Source organism: Dreissena polymorpha, chromosome 6 (genome assembly GCF_020536995.1).
Source record: "Dreissena polymorpha isolate Duluth1 chromosome 6, UMN_Dpol_1.0, whole genome shotgun sequence".
NCBI classification, from domain to species: Eukaryota; Metazoa; Mollusca; class Bivalvia; order Myida; family Dreissenidae; genus Dreissena; species Dreissena polymorpha.
Window position 1 is genome coordinate 103,405,937 of NC_068360.1, and position 24,408 is coordinate 103,430,344.

General features: G+C 32.7%; 2 protein-coding genes across 2 annotated transcripts in view; one reads left to right on the plus strand and one right to left on the minus strand.

Moving 5' to 3' along the window:
* LOC127834929 (uncharacterized) overlaps positions 1–24,408 on the minus strand; it is a 438,004-nt gene that overhangs the window by 393,454 nt on the left and 20,142 nt on the right. The gene's annotated exons all lie outside the window — the stretch shown is intronic.
* Positions 1,252–13,650, plus strand: LOC127835965 (tumor necrosis factor-like). The gene is made up of 4 exons (XM_052362383.1): positions 1,252–1,341; positions 11,508–11,574; positions 11,834–11,935; positions 12,157–13,650. The coding sequence occupies exons 1-4, from the start codon at positions 1,252–1,254 to the stop codon at positions 12,579–12,581; spliced, it is 684 nt and encodes a 227-aa protein (XP_052218343.1). The 3' UTR covers positions 12,582–13,650.

The window sequence follows — 24,408 nt, forward strand, 5'->3', positions numbered from 1 at the left end:
CATCGTTTGGAAGCTATCAGATAGGTAGGAAGCTACCCACTGTAGTGGTTGTTCAGCAAAGCCGAACTATTGTTCGAGGCGGTTTAAAAGAGTTATGTGGTCGATGGTGTCGAAAGCGGCAGAGAGATGCAGCATAACAAAGTCAGTGACCTTTTTTCTTATCTACTGATTGTAGGACATCGTTTTGAACTTTTAAAAAAGCTGTTTCTGTTGAATGAAACTTCCTGTATGCAGACTGGTTTTCTTCATTTAAATTGTTTTCTGTCAAATGTTCAACTATTCTTTTGCTGACAACTTTCTCCAATAATTTTGATACAATGTGGCAGATTCGAAACCGGGCGATAGTTTTGTAGTGTTTCTTTATCTAAGGTGGGCTTTTTAAATAAAGGTCTTAAACGTGATGTTTTAAAGGATCTTGGCACACTTGCTGTTTACATCGAAAGATTGATGATTTTTGTCAGCATTGGTAGCAGTTCAGTTTTGCATTCTTTCAGGAACCAAGCTGGAATAAGGTCAAGCTCGCAAGATTTATTTGGGGATTGCATAATGATTTTTTCGACTTCTTCCTCAGTTGTTGGACGGAAATGTGTCAAACTGCATGTTTCTGCTGTTGGGTTATTAACATTACTATGTTTTGAATTTGCTTGAGATAGGGCATGTTCAGAGATATCTTTTCTGATACCTTCAACTTTATTTATGAAAAACAAATTTAAAATCTTGTGCTAACTCATCGGATGTTTTGCCAGACGGGAGAGCTATTTCAGATGGGCCATCTAGTAAGTGTTTTGTGATTTTGTGCATGCTCTTTTGATCACGGCCACAGGATGTTACTTTATCTGAATAAAAATCTACGCGTGCTTTTTTCAACATTTTGTTCATTTTGGCGCAGTGGTTTCTATAAATTTCATGATCAATAGTCAGTCTCGATTTTAGCCATTTTCTTTCCAAATTTTGTTTGATATGTTTAGCGTCATGAAGCTCATGTGTGTACCACGGGCAAGTCGGCCGCAGGGTAATAGATTTTGTTCTTAGTGGAGCATGTTTGTCTACCAACGATGAAAGTTTAGTATCATAAGTTTGGACAAGGGTTTCAGGGTTATGTATATTTTCAAATTGTATTCTGACTCTGTGATATCCTGTTTAAATGTTTTAATATTGATCTCTCGTAGTTTCCGAAAGGTTACAGTTTTTCTTACCGGAGCTGGTTTTGATGCTCTTGCATTAAAGATGACGGCATAATGGTCTTTAGAAATGTTTCCTGAGCCGACTGAAAGTCCAGGATCGGTAACAACTACGTTGGATACCGTATCCACAGTGTTCCTGGTGATCACAACGTCCAGAGTGTGTCCTCGTACGTGTGTTGGCTATTTTACATGTTGCATCATACCAAAAGAATGGAGTATGTTATTGAATTTTAGAGTGTCTTTATCAGACGGATCGTCAAGGTGAAAATTCAGATCTCCGGTCAAAATGATATTTTTATCTGTTGTTGCATATTTGGATAAAAACTGGGACCATTCTTCCTCTAAGAAAGTACTTGATTTCAAGTCATTGTAGTTTGATGGAGGTGGTCTGTAGATTACAGCCAATCGTAGAGAGTAGTTTTTAATATGTACACTACAGCCAATGTGTTCAAAGGTAGTGCATTGTTTGTCTTTAGTTGAAGTCAAGACTTTTATTTCAATGCTAGTCTTGTGTATTAGAGCAACTCCGCCCCCACGGCGACCACTGGGACGTGGTACATGTTTTATTTGGTAGCCTTCAGATGAGAGCTCGGTAAAGCAGGTTTTATCTGTCGATGTGCCAAGCCAGGTTTCTGTTATGGCTACAAGATCAAACTCATTAGTTGATATAAAATCGTTGAGAGACAGGGTCTTGTTTTTTACAGATCTAGGATTTATGTTGCATATTTTGATGTTTTTCTGTCCGCTAACGGTGATTTTAGCTTCAATTTTGACTTTTATAAGGTTATCATGAATGGTCGTCTTTTTGGCGGTTTGCAGAGGTTTTGCTGTATTTGACAAGTTACTGGTTATTGTAGGAAATTCTCTTGGTAGTAATTTAATATTCTCCAAGTGAACACCCTGGTTTATGTCATGATTTCGTTTCAGCTTATGTTTACCGCCCCGGGCGCCTCTGTATTTTAAGATACTGTATGATTTCAATAGTGAAAGAATGTCATTGACCGGTTTTATCAATTTTCTATCCACACCTACACAATGCAGTAATTGATCTCTATTGTACTGAATGAACGACATAATCCATTGATTTTTCGCTCACTAAAAGGTAACAATTAATGTACAACGTATAAAGTTATATACACAATATTTATAAGACTATTTGTATCTAATTATTTTACTAATTAAAATGAAAAAAAAAATTAACTACAAATAAGCAAAAAGTACTTAGCTATGTGTTCATGTAACAATGTGACGAAAATCAAGATTCTTAAAGTCAAAATAAGCACTTAAATCAAACGTTTTATCAGAGCTAAATTTTTGCAGCCGACACTTGGCGCACTCACACCTACATAATTATTCATTGTGTTTGAAAGTAAGGGAGAAACACAAAAACACAACCTAGAAAACAACGCTATTAACAACTTTAATTGCTAATATCTGAAAACAGTTCTAATCCTAAGAAATACATGTAGACATTTTTCATAGTGACCTACTTCCAATATTACAATTGCACATACAATACGTTGATTATATAAGATATTATATTTAAAAAATGCTATAAAACTACAGCTTCCGAAATATAAGTTATGTTATGAATTGGTGTGTCGTACATTTTCAAAATTAATTGTCTCATTTATTAAAGTGATGCATGCACTAATTGGAAGCAATATTATACAAGCATACATCATTTCAACATCTGTTGCCGGTTATGTTATCTCAAAATGAAAACATTTTACAACCCATTATCGATATTTCCAAATCTTTAAAAACGAAACGGAATATTAAATCTCTATAAGGAGGAAGATATACATATCGACTATTTCAAGTTTTGTTCCTTTTTTAAAGAAGAAGGTCGTTTAAATATAGATTAACATTGAAATATCGAGTTCGCAATTTATATCGCCCTATACGACCAGTGCTTCAATAATAATAAGAGTTCTATTTATCGATGTTTGCTTATTATCGCGGTTGTTATACATATATGCATGCGTGTTTGCAACCGTGTCCTGTTTTTCGTTTATATACCTGGTCCCATAAACGTTTAAATGTTGATAACAAAGGCTAAGCAATAACCGATTTCAATGACAGAGCTGAGTTTTTTTTAATTAGACGATTACAAAAGGTGTCACTAAAACAGCATTCCTGACACAGCCTATTTTCTACAAAATTTTGATTTTAAATGTTCTTCAAACAAGGTTCACAGATTACGTGATTCACAAAGATGAGAAACCTTTGTTCAAAGCTCGGCTTGAACATGAGTCTGCATGCCTTTATAAGTAACAAAGAAGTTCAAAATTTCGACCAATTTAAACCCCGAGTTTTACCAACCTTCTTAACGTTAAACAAATAGTTTAGCTCAATGTAATTGGAGAGGTAAAGTTCGTTCACATGTTTTATAAGCTCCCGTCTAGGTAAATTTAGTGTCGAATTATGTGTGGTTGAAATGTCCTTGATGTACAGATATAATCGATCTAGTAGGACACTCGAGCTGAATTCGGTCGTGACCTACTAAGATCTGCTATATGTGAGTTGCAGCCTCAGGCACGGAAGGACATCATTAACTTCGAAATTCACACAAAACACTAACACAAATCAGTATTTAGTTGGTCGCGTTAGCGGCCGACTAAATTTACAGAGCATATTTTGCAAATCAGTATGTGCTTAGAAGCCTTGGCTACGGTAAGAACCGCAACTCACTATTCTAAGAGCGATTACCGCTACCTGTCTGCACTGCAGACGACAAATGCTTCTGCTCTACTTCTGTAGTGAGTGTATATACCAGCTTGTAAGACGACATTGGCCAGTCTAGTGTGTATCATTGAAATCTGTACATATTGGCTGCTTTCAGGGAAAACGGTGCTTAGTGCATGTCAAATAAGATTAACCTTTGCACACTTATTAGCCTGTGCCATGCGCACAAGCTAATTGAGGACACCAGCGAACAACTTCAGTGCTTTCGGCGCTTTGATTAAGTATGTAATGTTAGAAATGATTTGATATTTAACAGTCAAACTCAAAATAATAATGTGCGATCAACACATGAGCATAGGCAATGATTTAGTTAATATAATTTTAACAAGCATTTAAATTATACTCTTTTAAATGGTATTACATTAACACATGTGAATACCTCTTAGCTCTGCCTCATATTATTATTCTGACAAGGAAGATGTTCTTCAATAGTATGAACTTCAATTTAATGTATGTGTTTCTATCTGTTTAAATATGAACATTAGCTTCCCTTATCAAATGTGTGACGATTGTGTTAAATTATTGCGGAATGTAAGGATACAAATGTTCGTTTAGGTTTGTTTTTTTCAGAGCATTCTGTTCAGTGTGCAAGCTTTTGTTTTAAAACTTTCAATTTTAATTCAAAGGTAAAACACCCAAACTTTTGCAGAATGCTCCTGACCAATGTGTTGCAGATACATATTAAAATTAGATCCGCTTGGCATATATTGTTTTTTTTATATTTGACAGCTGGTTTAAAAAAGAATGTTTACAGAATGGTATCAAGTATTTTTTGCACAGTCAGCGATATACATTTATATCTCTTAATTGGAAGTTGCTCACAACAGGAAGGCTTACTACTGGATCCGCCCAAAAAAGAATTGGAATTCAACGGCGATCAAATAATACCGTACAACAAAATGTTCAACCTTTAATTAAACACTATACATGTATGCGGAATAAGATTCCTTAACAGAAATTCCATATCATCAGTACGTCGACAAAATTCTTCGTAGCGATTTTATGTATTGACATATCAGCAACAGTAACCTGATTATGACAATATGCTCGTACCTTAATTTAAGATAAATTATCATGAATATAGACGTTTTCATACTTAGCAAAATACTTATTGAATGGTTGTTATTCGTCTCGTGAAATATGTGTACGACAACAATTATCCATTTAGAGCAGATGGCAATGTTAAAGCCTGTTATATATGAATTTGAAGATTTAATAAGGATCGCATTATTGTTGGAAAACTGAAGCTATAATATAAAATAGCGGTGTTATCTATTATTTGCACATATTATGTAGGTAGTTTTCATTACTAATATATCAAAGTGGAATGTTATATGTATAGATTATTTCTCGATTTAACTCGTCGTTCATGTGAAGTGTCCCTTTAATACTTTAAAATCCACCCGAGCGTGCAAACTGTTATCTTTAAGCGCACCGTCACCTGACTGTGGGCTGGTTTGCTTTATGTACATGTTGAGTGTGTAAATATCGAGCAGTTCTTTGTCGATTCGACATACGAGGCTATGGTCTTACTTGGAGTGTCTTCGTTTGGTGGCTTTTTCGTAGGTTAGAATGGGCGTTTAACAAATAGTGTTTGAAACCGTTGTCATTACTGTTAATTCTTTTCTAGAAATATTAATATAATTATTTGTTGATGGCAACACACATATGTTTATTTTCGCGAAGAAAGATCTGTTGTATCCACTTTCACAGTAACTCAATTAAAAAACGTTTTTGGAATAAGTATTGAATCAATGGAGATATGTTACAGCGGCTATAGCCAGGACATGGTCAAATAACAAGTGTAATTTAATGCATTCTAAGTAAATTATTACGGAAATATTAAAATATACTTAGAAAATGGTTTGTGGCATAACTGCTTAATAACATTTACCAAATGTGTTTTTTATATAAATATCGTAAAAGTTATATTTAATATAAACTATGTTTTTTATTTTTATTTTATATAAATATTTAATATTGATTTTGGTATAGTAATTCCTTTGTGAATATGCAATAAAAATTGTTAAATGTCCGGAAATGTACATGGGCAAAATAATAGAGTTCATTAAATCTGTGCCATCAATTTTTTAATGAAAAAATATGTATTTTAAGGACACATTGTATACCGATTGAGAAATAACAAACATTTGATATATATATATATATATATATATATATATATATATATATATTGGTTTTGTACGAATATTTGAATTAATTAAATCGTTTAACAAGATATTGTGACTATAAATCTATGTAACAAAGGTTTCTGTTTTATTTGCAATTATTACACAATAAATGGGTCCAGCCAAGGGTATAGCGCTAAGATCTCTTCTAAATTTATGATGTATAATAAACATTATCCGCATTATTTTAGATTTATTGCACAAGGCGCATTACAACCATTAAATGTTCATTATCGAAAGCATATTATTGATCAAATTTACTTTCGAGTTGATATGTTCAAATCTTAAACGGGAACGCCTAACCGAAAGCTTTCAATTCTGTTTGTGCCATGCTATAGATCATCCATGCTCCAAACTGGTAAGAAGGGAATACTATAAAAACAAAAACCTTCATTTACCAAAAGTTATATTTTAAACACCAACACACACATATGAACACGCACTGCAGAACATTCCAAGGATAAACAATGAACGTTTGTTGACGGTACAAGAGAAATAATTCAGACGTTAAAAAATTCTGCTTAATAAATAAAATGAATTAAACATGTGTCATATCCTTTCTTATTGTAACAAGAATCATGTCGTTATGAAACCACAACCCAAAAAACCGAACGAAGCTTAGTATAAAATATTTCAAATGGCAGTTGCATATAGTATTTGTTTGTTCATATAAGATAAATAGATCTAGTTTTGTCATAATTGTGTATCGGGTGATATCGTATATCTGCGGTCTGAAACGTGGTTATAAATAAGTTTTCGATAATAGAGTCGAGCTTCAATCTATACGCATTAGGGTGGTATTCTGAACATTTCATATACACTGTTGATCTATGATTTATTTTAACTTGTGATGGTTATTATTGTCCTAACATTTAAATTACAATTACAAATTTTGAATTAATATTGTGAGGAAACTCATAAATATCTGATATTTACTATAGTTATTGTAGTTTTAAAATGTTTATTTGACCTTAATTATACATTTTCTATTGAGACAATTAAATGTGACATTTTCCAATATATATTTCTTAGCTTTAGCTAAGATATTTTTTATCTTTACAGCGCATTCTAAGAATAAAAAATTCCCTATATTAACAAACACATACACATTAATATACACATAACATTAGCACCCACATAGACGTGTAGTGTCAACCAAGAAAACCAACATTTATAAAACAGATTCAACATTCATTCTTAACTTAAGACAGTTAAGCTAAGAAGCTAAGCAGAATTGTAAATTTATAGAAAATGATGCAATAAGCATATACATGTACAATCAAATTACACAATAAAAACATTTTTTTCGAAGTTATAAGAAATACCTTACATATCTTATTATCAAAATTTACGTCATTAAATAAATGTCCATCCTATTCATTAAATAAAAAGGCTTTGTTCAATGTGTTGGGTTTTAACCAAATTTCATGAAAACAAAGAAACAACTAAAATAAACGATATAGAAAATGGCAGTCTGCATTCAAATAATAATTAAGAATACCACCCAATATTGCTTGTCGACCGATTATACCGATATTATTCAGTCGAAACGCGTTTTAATTAATCTCATCATTACCACGTTTAAATGTAAGCAATGGCGAAAGTTGACTGACATGAACTTACTAATTGACATATTTAGAGAGTCAGTTGAATGAGTTAATACTGTTTTTCATTTTAAATGCAAATTTCTACCAAGTTAACCGCATACATATGCCATATAATCGTAAACATGCATCCACTGACCAATGGCAAACTTCTCAATCCTCATATGAAATAATATGTTCTTCATCTGGTTCCAAAATATTTCAGGTGATGCCATGAGCAAAAATTATGTTTCTAGTCATCACGACGAGAGAGAGCTCAAGAATGATGTCACGGCATTCACGACATGAATTGTTTTGCAAATATCGTTGGTACAACGCCATATCAAAACAGGTATGTTTTCGAACAAAATCAGTTCAAATCGTTAATTTGTAATCCACAATACATGTTTGGTGATATAACTTTGAAAAAAACAGTTGAAAATGATTAATAGTATGTATTTATAGTATTTAATAATTAATATAATAATGTTCAATGTAAATACTTATTTCGTACGATAAACAGCGAATGGAAGACCTGTTACATTTTCTTCCTTTTGTTTGCAAAATTAACAAGTATACGCATGTTTGAGGCAGACAATTCGGTTAAATAACTGTGAACAGTATTCGTTTCAGGATCCCAAAATGGAAATAAAAACCAAGGACGATAAACATGGTTCATAAAGAACAAATACGATATGATGACGTCATCAACGGTGTATATAGCAGTACACGGTTTACAAACCGACAGTTGTGCTTTAGAATCGAAGCATACTGGTTGTGCGAAAAAAGTGTGCGTTAACATACGACGGATTTAAAAACAAACAGACATGCTTCGTTTTTTTGGAGAAATATTCCAATCTTCAAAGAAATTTAAATGTTATTTATTATTTGCGTGTTGGGGTTTTCTGGTAGCGTCTTTGGTAATCGTTGTAGAATATCATCAAGAAAAGCGGGATCTTAAATATCTGGCGATATTGCACAGTTAACGGATTTGCTTGATAAGGTAAGAACATGTTTCATACTACCATGATTATAATTATTTAAATAACCACTGGTACAACACTAAAAACGACATAAACTTTGACTACATTCATTTTGATATCGACAATAATAACACTTTCAAAACTTATATAATATTCTGCAAAAGCAACAAATACTACAACTTTTACTGATACTACTGTACTACTGTTATTATTACCATTACATCGTCTACTATTGCTTTTCCAACTGCTGCTGCTTATACAACTACTGCTACTACTATTCTGCTACTACTACTACTACTACTACTACTACTACTACTACTACTACTACTACTACTACTACTACTACTACTACTACTACTACTACTACTACTACTACTACTACTACTGCTACTACTACTACAACTACTAGTACTACTACGTGTACTACTACTACTACTACTACTATTAATACTACTACTACTACTTCGACCACTACTACTACTACTACTGCTACTACTACTACTACTACTAGTACTACTACTAGTACAACTACTACTACTACTACTATTACTACTACTACTACTTCTACTACTACTACCACTACTACTACTACTACTACTACTACTACAACTACTAATACTACTCATACTACTACTTATACTACTACTACTACTACTACTACTACTACTACTACTACTACCACTAATACTACTACTACTACTACTACTACTACTACTACTACTACTACTACTGTTACTATTCTGTTACTACTACTACTACTACTACTACTACTACTGCTACTACTACTACTACTACTACTACTACTACTACTACTACACTACAACACTTCTTCTTCTACTACTACTACTACTACTACTACTTCTACTACTACTACTACTACTACTACTACTACTACTTCTAGATCAACTACTACTACTACTACTTCTACTACTACTTCAACTACTGCTACTACTACTTCTACTTCTTCTACAACTACCACTGCTACTACTTCTACTACTTCTACTTCTACTACTGCTGCCACTCGACTACTACTGCTACTACTACTACTACCACTACTACTACTACTACTACTACTACTACTACTACTACTACTACTACTACTACTACTACTACTACTACTACTACTACTTCTCAAGTACTTGATATACCACGACTAGATGCTACGTATAACTATTACTTCAACCACTCCTATGTTTACTACTTCGTTTCTACGACGCAACGACGACTAACTATTGCGACGACTTCAATTACGGCTAATACTGCTTTACGACATTTATCTACATCAAACACGCATGACTAGGACTACTGCTATTTTAATGGCGACTATTTGCACGAAATCACAAGCTACTTCTACTTTTTAGACTTTAACAATATCGTTTACTTAAACGACGAAAAATAAGTCTACAGCGACATGGCTACTGATGCCATTTGGACAGTAAAAACTACTACTACTATACGTTCACTGACGTATACTGCTACAACTGTTACTTTTATTTCGTCGTCAAATAATCAAAAGAAGACGATAGCTTTGAATAATACTTCTTCGAAAATACACCTATTCAGTCGATGACATTACATCGAGTATATACAATTTTTATATGAGCATATACTTATCTCAATATTGACCCAAAACAAGAAAATGCACGAGGAAGATAAAATATATTTACCATCGTAAAATGGTAATCATTTTGAAATGTATATGCTTTTCAAAATTCAACACGACTGAGTTTTCGCCGACAATTAGCTCGTATTTTGTGTAAACGAAAAATATTCACTATGTCTTATGAATACATTCTGCGAATAAAAATTGGAATTTTCCAAAAAATTGCGTTGACTGTTGTACAAAATAACTGTAATTACAATAAATATAAAACTCTTTTGTCTGGATATACTGGGAACCTTTTTCTTAGCTCTAATAAATCATCACTTATTAAATGCGTATCTTTCTAGATAAAATACTTAGATCGCATATACTCTCTTTTAACTTACACGAATGCATATATTAAAATGACGATATTGTAGACTGTGTTATTAATTCTTCGGCAAATGCTAAACTTTAGACATGACAAATACTGCTATTGCGATTTCGACGAATGTTACTGTTCGGAAGATGATGCTTATTTGTATGAAATATTCAATAAGAACTACGTAATCTATTTCTTCTACTTTTTGAATGACATCGACTATTAAATAATGTTATCGCATTAATTCAAAAAAGTAAATGGTTCCATTAGCATCTCCAAAAAATAAGGCAGGTAGGCCCGCTAAACTTTGCTTCTTAATATGTTTTTCGATTTCCGGCTTTATTGACAATTCGCAATTGCGTACATACATCTTTCGAATCTCTCGAAAACATTTATTGGTCATCCGTTTTGGACTTAAAATATTAAGACGACACAAATTATGAACACGACTTTGAAGGAATCTGATATTTTAGCCATACATTCGACTATACTCCTTCGACGAGCGTTGCTAATAAGTTGCCGATAACTATAGCTATTACTGACTTATCAACGATTGCTGGTGGATAAGAGACGATAATAATTGAACCTCTACCCGAACCATTTCTACGAATTAAATACGAACATTCTGTGTTATGCATCGTAGATTTCGATGTTCTGCTTTTTGAACGAAAACACTGACTATTTGCATCTCGGTTATTACTATAAGTATTACAACTAAATTATGACTACTGTGCCACTTATTTGTTTTATATCTTGAATTGAGGTGTTAAGCATATAATATATTCTTCTAAAACTGATATTATTATTAGTTCACACATTACCAGTTTGAATAATCCTTTTTGTGCATATATTACAGTTCTGTGATGACGTTTATAACGAATTATCAAAAGACGCTTTGTTGCGTGCACAGCTGGAAAGTAAAGGTAGTGATATATTGTCTGTTTGTAATTCTGTTACTGCTTATTAGTCACTCATAAGAGCGCTATAATCAACCAAGCTGCATTCAAACGTCCTCATTTAAGTACTAATACATTTTAAATTACGCATAACACTGCTTATATTACTTCAACTGATCTCCACAGTTGGTTTACATATGTAAGGAATGTTTAGGATGTTTTACGTTACACATAGTTAATTAATATATTTCATTGGTTAGTTAGAGCGTGTGTTGATTGTTCACAGAAAATCTGGTCAACGACAAGATCAAACATGGATTCGTTACAAGCGGGCCAACAAAGAAACCAGCAGCAAGACTTGTAGGAGAACCGATAAATCCATTGAAAGGTATACATTTAAATCAAAGCACATCTAAATAAAGGCCGTAATGAAGATACGTGATTAGCCTTCTGTAGTTTGCGATAATAAGCAAATAACACACTAACTATATTATACACAACGTCAAAAAGTCATAAATTAAAAAAAAACATAGTCATAGTCATTATAAATATCGTTATAAAATGTATTATTCAAGTGAAAAGCTGCTTAAATAAAAAATGTATTGTCAGGTCGGACGTCAAGAAATCCCCGGGATACCACGTTAGTACAGTGCTGGTGCCATGAATGTACCAACGCATTTCTGAGTAACGGAGTGAGATACCACCATGGACGACTAATTGTACCTCTCACGGGTTCTTACAACCTCTATTCCTCTCTTAGTCTAAGGGGCATCAACTCCTCTGAAGAACATGGAAGCCTACTAAACGGAACTTTTTTCAAACACGCTATTTACAGATATAACGTCAAGAATGGTCACGACGTGGAGCTTGTGTCTTCTGTTCAACCCCCGTTGTCCGCCAATCGTGCCTTCAGTACACCGCTTTTGCGATTGGAACATCTGCATGCCGGAGAAGAAATTTCAGTCAAAATCAGTGGCATTTTCGAACGACATGTTTGCACGGAGGACGATTTCTTTGGATTGCACATGATTTGAGTAACATCATCAGGTGACAATACGGTGTCATATTTTGGCTGCCATGATTGTATTGTTTCAAAAACGGTGAACGATAATTCGTATGTTTTTATATTATATTTTTGTTAAAGCCACACATCTTGAAATTAATTACATGGAATAGTAAATTTAAGTAAAAATACAAAACATATTTTATCTATGCCAATTAGAATATATCTGGTGGTACCAAGGTAGAAAGTCTTCTATTTGGGTCTGTAAAACTTTTTTTTTAAATCGCGTTTGTCAAAATGGACGTATACATCTAGAAATCCTACTTTCGGTTTTTAAAGCGGTACCGTGTGAAAAATAATAAATTACTTGCTTAGTAGGCTATATATTTAATTGTATCCATCTCAATTAGAATATATCTGGTGATGACAAGGATAAATCTGTCTTTTTTGCGCTTTAAAACTTAAAAATAATTGCGTTTGTCGAAATGTACCTATACGAATAGAAATCCTACTTTCGGTTTTAAAATTAAAAAAAATTCATGCTAATTAGGCTTTAGATTTTATAACAATGTTGCACACGTTCAAATTGCATCTATATGTATTGATTAACATGTACTTCATTTCAAAGTGCGTGGCTTTAATATTTCGACCAAATGTATGCTTCATTAACTACAACTGCCAATCGCATATTAGTTGTGTAAGACTCTCGTAGTTTTATTACTGTTGTTTAACCCAACATTTAACATTTCCTTAATCCTTCAAATGAATCCAAATTAAAAATGATGCCACAAAAGAAAAAACAGCAAATGGCAAATTGAAGTCTTGCAAGTTACTTTTGGCTTTAAATTAGGGTCCAAATGTTTGTATATTGTTTCATTTACTAACACATACTGCAGTATTGTTTGTCTACAAGTCGAAGAGGTGAAATATTACATTTGAACGCAGCTAAATAAGCTTAAGCGTGAGTTTATTCCAACAAATGTCAATACTGTGCGTTTATACTTGTATTCGTAATATTTAGCCAATATTAACTAGCAAACATAAAGCCGGTATGTCATGCAAAAACTGGAATACCAATTAAATAAAAAGTTTTCAAAGTTTGTGTTGGTTTTTCAACCCCATAAAAATATGCATATGAAAAACTGTTGATATAAGACTTGCTTGCAGCAAATCACTTCGAAACAATGACTATATGTTTTATTAGAGCATGCCTTATTTATTTTAACTTAATGTGATAATTGTATTTACGTGAAACAGTGTAACCTTTTTAAAACTATTTTATTGTGTTAATGATAGTCGTACACAACCGAGCATTGGTATTTGGCTTTTCACAACCGTTTGGTGGCTGCTTTCTGAATTTTACGACGATGACCTGAATGTTACCTATATGATGCTATATCTCTAAAGCTTTTTAACAAAGAGGAGATGTAGTTGATTTGTTTTTTTATTTAATCGTGCATAAGAAAGTGATCGTTCTTGTGCTCTGGTATGTATATAACCATTAAGTAATAACAAGCAGTTAAATTGAAATGTTTTCTTAATTCTAATTTTGCACATAATTTGATTTTCGAAGCTATAATGTTATGTAGATACACTATTTTAAATGTTTGTACGTTGTTTTTCATTGAACAATCTGTTTTGTAATGATTCATTTACAAGTATACAGGTCGTTTGGTGCAAAACTGTCGAATCATATCATATAATAATAAGCGCTTTATACAACGATCGAACTAACATAATTGCAATATAAAAAATACTAACTTTTAGGTTGAACAAACGAATGTACATGTCTTTTTAAATAGTTTTAAAATGTAGTGCTTATATTTGTGAATATATTTTGTTCTCTGAAAAATGTGTTTTTATTTTTATTTATTTTAAATTATATAACCTTCTATTATATTTTTTAAATATTTATTTAATATATTATTGATAATCACAATAAAATTATTACATTCACTTTTTCTTGATAAAATAATACGAAAGTAACTTCATATTTTAAAGCTATTTGTTAATAATTTATTTTCGGGGAATAAAAGCTTTTCTTATATACAAGTATTATACCACTCCCGTTTCAGCAAAACGAATGCGTTCTGAGATGAAATGCAAACATAATAAAGAAGAAATAAGACTAACTGTGTGTTAATATATGACCTCTATGTATAACTTTGAAACCCATGTAAAACAACTAATAGTTACAGCCGAAAATCCAAACAAATATGTTGTTTCTAGCGGCAGACTGTTGTCCACTGCAACCCCAATGTTTTGTGTTCTGTGGTTTTTTTTAAATTGCGGAGCTTGACCATTTACGTGGCCATTACATTACATCGCGCTATTCACCTCGATACAAAACAGAATGAGCCGTATGAGACGCGGCACCTTGATGATTGAAGAACACACCCTAACAATGACATGCATTAAACCTTAGATACCATCAGCAATTATGGATCGCGGAAGATGTCAATGAAAATGTTGTTTTAAATGTCAACGACTTGAACAATAAGATATTCAAGTAAATATATATACTTTGAAGACATTGATCATTAGCTGATGAATACCTTGAATTTAGTATACTATTATGTAATGACAATAAGGCAAAACAGGCAATAACTCTTGTTTATGAAAGTGTATTGTTATGGTTCTATGGCATGGTAAGTCTCCTCATTGATGTATATAGATATAATATACACCCGTCAATTTACATGTTGAAATCTTTGTATAGTTTCTGAACATATAGCGCGTCGAAACGTTAAATAAACGTGTATTTTGTGGCAGGTAAATATTTGGCAACTTAAGAGCAAAACTGTTGGGATTACATTAATTATCGCCAGTGCTATTTTGATAAACACTATCAAGACCCAATACTCAATTAACGTATGCTAATTTTTTACTAAGTTACTCTCAAATTCAAGCAAAATAACCAAGGAACAACCAGGTTATATGATACTTTTAATAATTTAACCAGTGCTCATTTTGTTAAGGAAACACTTGAACACAGCATTTTTTTATTTAGTCAATTCTTATGTACAGTTCAATTAGAAGCTGCACCATCAAATATCGCTTCTTACCTAAATATAATTTCAATATCACATTTTTAATTTGCAGTAGGTTTAACGATGTACAATATGTATGCGACATAATTATATAAAATACCGGTTTTCCAAATCAAGTAATATGTGAAATATTACAAGTCGAGGTGTTGATTGTTTTCATTGTACACCCTTAAATGTAATGTCTCATGATTTGAAGATATTTACATGATTACAAATACCTCATTGTATAGGTAAACATTATTAAAAAATTCGTATCGAACGATAACTCTTGATATTACATAATTTTACAACACATTCAATTTTCTCCCTTAACAAAATACCCACTTAGTCAAATTCAAATTCCCATTCAGCAATGTCTGCGGGGGACAACAATGGGCGACTGCTGCAAGGCCTCGGCATCTTCTATTACACGATCGGCATAACTTCCATTCGTAATATTTGTAGAAATCTTTCCTTTCTTTCCGCATCTCGCAGGACTCGCTCGAGGCGAATTAAAAGTAATATATATATATATATATATATATATATATATATATATATATATATATATATATATATATATATATATATATATATATATGTATATATATATATATATATATATATATATATATATATATATATATATATTTTTTTTTTTTTTTTTTTTTTTTTTCTTTTTATTCGCCCCGAGCAAGTCTTTCGAGATATATATATATTGTCGATTCGATTCTATCGAAAATATTCGGCATCGAAATTTTAAAGCGTTTTAACTTGCGAATCCGATTAGGCGCCGAAGGTTCTAGACGTCGCTAAGAGACACAGACACATCCCAATTGTGCCAAATTTGCTTTTGTGAACCATCCGCGAGCCTAATGAAAAAAAACAGGTTTGATATTCTATTACTGAAAGATATTGTTAAATTGTGCGTTGTTGAGATAAAGATCACAGGTGGTTCAGACACAGCAGGTGAACTCATGTTGGCTCAATAGACTTGCCAGCGTTAAAACACTCTTTGCAAAACAATTGTAGTGAAAGGTTTCAATAGGGTTCGCAGTTCTTAAAGTGGAATATTATACAGAGATAAGCGTATGTCTGCTGATATTTACATAAGATATCCCAACAAGATGGGGTTGTATCGCAAAACACTATTACCTTGTTTTATGTTTGCTTTAAAGTAGTTTAGCATCGGCATTTATATATCAATAGAGCTTCTCTTATATACACATTTATAGCGCTATTTACATAGAGTCCATGTCACTTGGCTGGATTGTCTGAGCGAGTGGTTAATTAAAATCAAATCATACATTAAAGGAAATACCTGGATTGCACCAATGTATCAAGTGAAAGGCTAATCCATAGGAAAATGGTGTTAATGCAAAGTATTACTTAGTCTCTGTGCTCGCTTCGCACAAATCTTTACCGCACATATGTTAGTGTATTCGTTCTAACTTTTACTTAATGAAAATAGGCAGTAACATACAACTGTGCTGTCTTAATAAAATCTTTTATAATTCTTACATCATTTTTATTCCACTCAAAAACTAAATAAAACTGACAATTGTGCGTGTCGAAAGGTTTGGTAGACGTGTATTCTTGTGGTTGGTGTATATTCGGTCACTAAAGAGAAAAACTGTTGAGTTTACATCGATGATCAACACTACAACTTTGATAAAACAAATCATCCACCCATTCCTTACTCAATTGAGCTCAGTGTTTTTAAAAATTAGGCGTGTACTAATTAGCTGTACAATTCTGCATCAGCATCCAATCAATCATCCGGTTTTCGGATGCTTTGTTATAGTATTTAGTTATTGTTCATATTGTTAAAAAAAACACGTCAAATTTTCATTTTCGTGAATTTATTCATTAACATAACAAGCTACAACATCACACATAAAATTCTAACCAAAATATATTGTCTCTCTTCAATAGAAAAATAGACGAACAATATGTATGCGAAATAATTAACTAAATACCGATTTTCCAAAAGATGTAATGAATGGAATCAACTGAAGGTGTTGATTAATCGCATTTTACTTAATTAAATTGAATGTCGCATTATGTTGAAAATATGTACATGTTTATTCACTTTCAAATAAATAACACACGATATTTTGTGTAAACGCGTATATAGGTATATTCTTTAGGAAAACTGCATCCTTAGATAGGTAAGCATTATTTCAAAATTAGTTCCGAACGATAACAAGGTAAATAATATGTCCAGTCAACAACGTCCTGGATCACAATATATGTATGTATTTGCTTTAAATGTTTGTGGATCGTATTTCTTCGTATACTTATAACTTGAAAACCTATAAATAAATAAATTATTTGTAATCCACTTCAGCACTGCTATAAAATAGAAATCTTCCTATGAAGATGTGTCAATTCGACCTTCTATGAACTACTTGAAACCAAATGAATATGATAATGCTCTTCACGAAAAAAACTGCCTCCATTACAATTGATTTCTCTTATAACCGTTCAAGCGCATGCGAAGCAAACGTTTGTTGGCGTGTGTTATTTGTCCAAATGTTTAGACAAAGTTTAAACAGTCAATATCAACACCCCAGTTTTTTTTTCCAATATTATAGTTGGGTAATTGATATACCATAATAAAGATCGCTTTATGAAAAAGTAAAGCAATACTGAAAAATTGATTGTTAAACTGATTAGTTTACATGTAAGCTTTGAGAAAGGCATAATAACCTAAATGTAAAACGAAACAAGTAATACGCATAAATCGGGCATTATGCTTACACTAAGAACCGTTTGCGTTTTGTGCTTAGTCTCCCTTTATCAATATGTTTTAATTATAGCAATACCGTATCTATCCGTCATCTGTTTAGAGAGAACGGACAGTAAACATGCATTTCATTGGTTCTATATAGGTCATTGAAATATACTTCATATTAAACAAACCGTAAATTAATAAGTTAGCTTTCAAGAGCTTCGTTTTATTATAATACTCATACTGACCTTAAACAATACTAATAGTGTTGTGATACAAATCATAGCATAAAATACGGGGTGTCAATGTAGTAAAGGGCTCCGTTATTAAGTCGTTAAAAAAGATAACATACGCATATCTAAAATAGTTGATTTCATCAGATTTAGTTAATATATTAATAAGAAAACATAAATAAAAAATAAATAATTAATTAATTAATAAAAACTACCTAATCTAGTTATACACCATAAACATTATGAAACGAAGTGTTACTATATAAATATTAAAAATATCATTACTTACGACTGTCGAATTAAACGCAGTTCAAAATAATTTTCCTCCAAATGAATAAGAAAAGAGCAGTCATTCACTTTGACAGAGATTTCATCACCGCCTCGTAGCTCCACCAATGTAGATATTTCAGTTTTGAAGTCAACAAATGTTGCACAATTATAATTAATCTGGTATTGAATTGTTGACGCCACATTTTGGTCGTGACCTAGGCGGATGTTGAATCGGTATATATAATGCCGGACCAACGGTGCCACAAGACTTCCAAATAAGCTGCAATATAATCGATGGTTGAAGGAAGAATAAATCAGATATGTTCCCGTAAGATGTACAATAAGGCGACCGTTTTGGAGCAGGACACAGTTTCTAAGAAACCCGAGGCTAGGATGAACTCCATCCCCATCAAATAAGACCTTCTCCGTAGATCGAATCTTGTCGTCTGCAAGTAGATCACACAAACCTGTCATCACGTTAATGATATATGTAGGGGGATTCAATTATTTGAAGTATCAATTGTGATTTTTTTTAATTAATGTTGATTTAAGAAAATCTATAATAAAGAGATAAAATATTAATAACTGGTTAAACACTAGATTGGAATCGAAAACACGTTTCTTTGTTTAGACATAATCAAGCATATATTCATTTGTTACATATTCTATCAATTTAACATATTTTCAACAACAAACCGCGAATACAGGCATAACAACAGCCTAATTGAATATTTAACGGTTTACCATTTGTAAAACAAATTGTGCTCCCGACAAGCCTGGCTGCCTGCTTCCGGTCAGTTAATCTCTCTGAGTAGAACTCTTTTACTGGAACGTGCTCTATAAGCAAACAAACACATAATTCATAATAAAATATTACGCACACGCGTTTGCAGCATTGACAAAGGCACACAATCATTTGGTTATAATTAAATGTTGTGACCCGAGCTACAAGAATTATGAAAACACCACATCTTCAGTCTGCGAAATATTCAATTTGTACCATATGTAAGAACAAAAATACTAAAAAAAAGTAGCAATTTGTAATATATTTGCTAAAGTGTGGTTGCGTTCATGCTTCTAATATTATGGTGTCGATGTCGAACCGATATCGCGCCTTAGTGCAATGCCATTATCGGGCCAATTTTAAGCTCCGATATCGGTACGATGTACACATTATATCAGTGCGATGGCGGGCTGATATTTTGGATCGCGGTATAAAAGCGTTTAAAAGACGGCAATGTTCCATGTTCAATGTCCGGCCGACATCACACCGTGTTGAATGTCCGATCTCTGGCCGATGTGAAGCTATGTTATTGGGCCGATGTAGGGCCAAGCTTTTTAAATATCGGAACAATTTCCCGAGAAAGGCGGCATTATGCCGTTGTCGATGTAGCATCGGTAAATACCGATATATGGCCGCAAAGAAATATATTATATATCGTCCCGATGAACAATTTTGCTGTGAATTGTGCACCGAAAAAATAATTTGAATCCCGAAGGTCGGTGTGACCTAGTGGATATGTTGTCCGCCTAGCGACCGGGAGGTCATGGATTCGACGTTGGGGGAGGGGCGTTCTTTAGCTCTCACATGAAATACACTAAGCACTGGTTCTACGCAGGAAACGGACTCGAGCGTGTTTTATTGAGCCTTAGGCTTTCTACTCAATCGAGCGTAAATAAATAGGTTTGAATTGAATTAACTTATCCGGGTTTGACAAATAATCTTTCAAGTGACTACATGTTAATGTTAAACTAAAACACTGTGCAAACAAATCGATAACAAATAGCAGAATTTAACTTACTGTTCAGAAATTCCGTAAAAATACATAATTGCGGTTATTTATCTGTGCATACGTGTGATTTACCTCCTGTTAAATATACACAATTGTTTGCACATGGCAACCCTGTGTATAAGTGTAAACAGCATTCAGTTAAAACAACATGTTTACTAGTGCATGCAACACTCCTCTTAATTTTATAAACGGAACCTCGTATTGATCAATGACATTTAGTGTTACAATGCTTATTATGTTTATGTTATTTAATAGAAACTTTTGCATTCAACTAAGCACCATCCATATATGATATGAATGAATCAATTGTTCAATTTAATCTCCATGAATATACATGATCTAAATGGTTAATATACCATTCAAAATGAACTCATATGCGTGTTATGCGGTAACATGTTTAAACCGAATATAATATTTAATTAAACAATTAAATATGATACAATACATATTTATATATATATCGCCTTTTGTTAATTTGCCATTACATCCATATGTTCACGCTAAGTCGTACATAACGACAAAGCAGTATGCACTTGCAGTATGATAAGAGAACAATCGCCATTAAAATGGTCTGATAGCGATGATAGGTTCATTATAGAGAAAATAATATAAGCAAAGCAAACTTACCTCCTCAATAAGGATTGCTAACAATGGAAGATCTTGTGTACACTGAAGTTTTACGTCAGCAAACAGGCTCACGCTATTATGGTCATCAATGAGTTTAATATACGTCCAAAAACGTAATACAATCCCAACTGACACTAGAGACAAACAAAACCATACCAATATAATGGTATTGCTATGCTTTGAAATAAACTCTGTCTGTAAATTAAAACACATAAATATTTTGATAAATCTATTCCTGTTCGTATACACATTATTTTCAGATTCACTCATGCCCACTAAAATATTTAAATAAGTATATTACCAATATTATTCCTGTTTATTAATTATGCATGAAATATTTATTAAGCAGATGCCTATGTTTCGTATTACACTCCATATGCATAATTGTTTATAGTACACATGATTGTGACTACCCTATGCACCTATGCAATATAACAGTCATTCAATGCCTGTTTAAATAAAGCATCCGATTCCTTATCATGGCATTGACCTGAATGTTACTGTGCAATCGAACGTAATATAAGAAAGAAGATTAGTCATATAGTTATTTCAATATCTTTCATGCAGTAATCGATACTTATTCTATATTACATCAAGCATTTAACATAAGAACGCCCAATTGCATCGCACTTGGCCTATATTCTTACAAGTGATAATGCAATCGGGTCATGCTCAATATCTCACTGGGCTTTTGCTAAATTGTATTTACGCATTTAGTTTTGTTTGCCTGGTTCACTTTTGAAAATTGCACTGTGAACTATACGTTTATAACCTGGCGATAACTTGGCGATTTAAATCGTGGTTTTGCAACGCATTCAGATGATATTTTATTGTATTGGCTGGTAGCCTCTAACAAACTTTGAAAATAAATTAAAACACAAAACAACATTATCTTTCAATAGAAATATAATCTTCAATTACGATTAATAGTTTTAAATAACCCGACAATTTGTCAATATAATCGCTAATAAAACTCATATTAGATAACAATTGTCTTATTATTCAAACCCTGTGTGGTCTTTTAAACTTTTAATTTTGCAAACGTGTCTATACAAATTACAAATTGATCTTTTATTGCACTGCTACATAAACCATAAAACATATAAATACAAATATAAATGCAAACGAATGGTTTAACATAACCACGCTCATATACAATTTAGTTGCAAGTTATTTGCAACCAACTGAGTATTAAACAGCTGCAAACGATGTATTCGTTAACCGTATTATTTCCTGTTTTTACAACAAATATAGGTCATGGCCAAAGTGTCTTGCAAACCAGTGCTGCAAAGCTGCATATTTAACCGGAAATTAATACTCTGGTTCTCTTATAGACAAGTGTTTTTCTTTCATTTTGGTTTCTACGCTATTACTAATAACTTTGTTGTGTTCTTTTATTTTAATGTACCAGTGAATGCATGCATTTGGTGTACATACACACAAATGAACACATTATGAATTTTGATTTAACAACGTAGATTGAACTGTGTAAGCCACTTTAATGTACTAACAGTCCATATTGCAGCACATTGAGAACGCGTGCAAACACAGCCGGTCGATATCCCTGCGAATGTACAAATGTTTAAATAACATGAACGATTTCGAAGAAACCCGTAAGATAAGGTTGAAATATAATAAATAATCATGAAGTGTCGTACATCGGGTATGAACCATATATCACACAGTGATTACTAACTTGTTGTATCATATATATGTGTTTCCTTTTTGTATATTTTGCAATTCTGTTTCATATCGGTATGACGTGCTCTTAAAGACAGTCGACTCGATTTACGAATACTTAAAAATAAATAAATGCTTTAGACATAAGAATGACACCCAATTAGTTAAATTTTTATAAATATAATTGTTCTCCCGCCAAATTTGTTTCGCTACGATATGAAATGACTTGTCTGCTTGAATAAGCTCTTTACTGCAAACAAAGACCAGAATGACAGGCCTATTGACGCTTAATCATGACAAGCATTACATCAGCGAAGCTTGATTAATCCCAACTAAGGCTACAACAAATTTAACAGATGTTAAACGGGATTTTTACCCTAGCCATATGAGCGACCGAGCAAACAAATATATTCATACCATTTTCCATCTCTCAAGAGGCAAGCGCAAACCGCATAAAACTAACTTAATAGTTTATGAATATCTGTTGAATATTCTTACAAAAGCTACTCAAAGGCCTCCATTTACTATTAACCGTTGACAAAAAGTCTATGTCGTAATATATATGTAGTTTTAACTAAATGTACGGAAATGCAATTCGGATGATATTCAAAATGGACCATACGGACGAAATAAAAAATAAACATATGTGTCTATGTGTTTGGCCTAAATGTCCTATAAATTAAAACAACCTTGAACGTCGAGAAATCCGATAATGTTGTCGGCAGGTGGTTTGTTCGTGTTCTCTTTTCAGAAAATAATGTTGAAGTATTATCTCACAGCTAAATATAAACGACAGTATAGAATCAAGCCATAGAGCCACGTTCTGATGGATGACGCTATAAAAACTACAGGCAACTATCGGTTAAATGTAATATGTTATGCGTTTACCCACCGTGACAAGGCCAACAATGCACTCGGTACATGATTAACCGATATAAATGAAGACACTATTCGTAAACCCAGATAACATGAGCTCAAAGTATGAGACGCAGTAAAATGACACTAATGTATAAGGCTGAGTTTATTCCGCACATAGTTACAGGTCACAAAGCATTATGTGTGTTCTATTTTAAACTGCAAAATTGGATACGATCGATTTACGTGTTAATGCTTTTCAATTACAATATTTATTGCTAGTGTTGAATGATCTAAATCAATTTACAAAGAAGAACGTCCTTAAACTATATGACTTATGACCTAACTGCTATTGAAATCAAATAAGTTTGATGAATAATCAGCGTGTTTTGTGTCATAATCATTTGACTTTGCAAGGTTATGTTTTACCTTTTGTTAAATATATAGCAATATGAAGGATACAATTCTTTACTTCCTTTTATAAATGTTGACATAATAATTGAGGCTAAGAAGATGCCAATAAGTGTGTTCAAAAATGAAATGATATCAAGCGTTTGATTGGTAAAGATTGTTCAAAAGCGCGGGGTTATGTGTCAAGGTAAATAATCGGCCTTCGACCGTTCTAAATAATATAGTC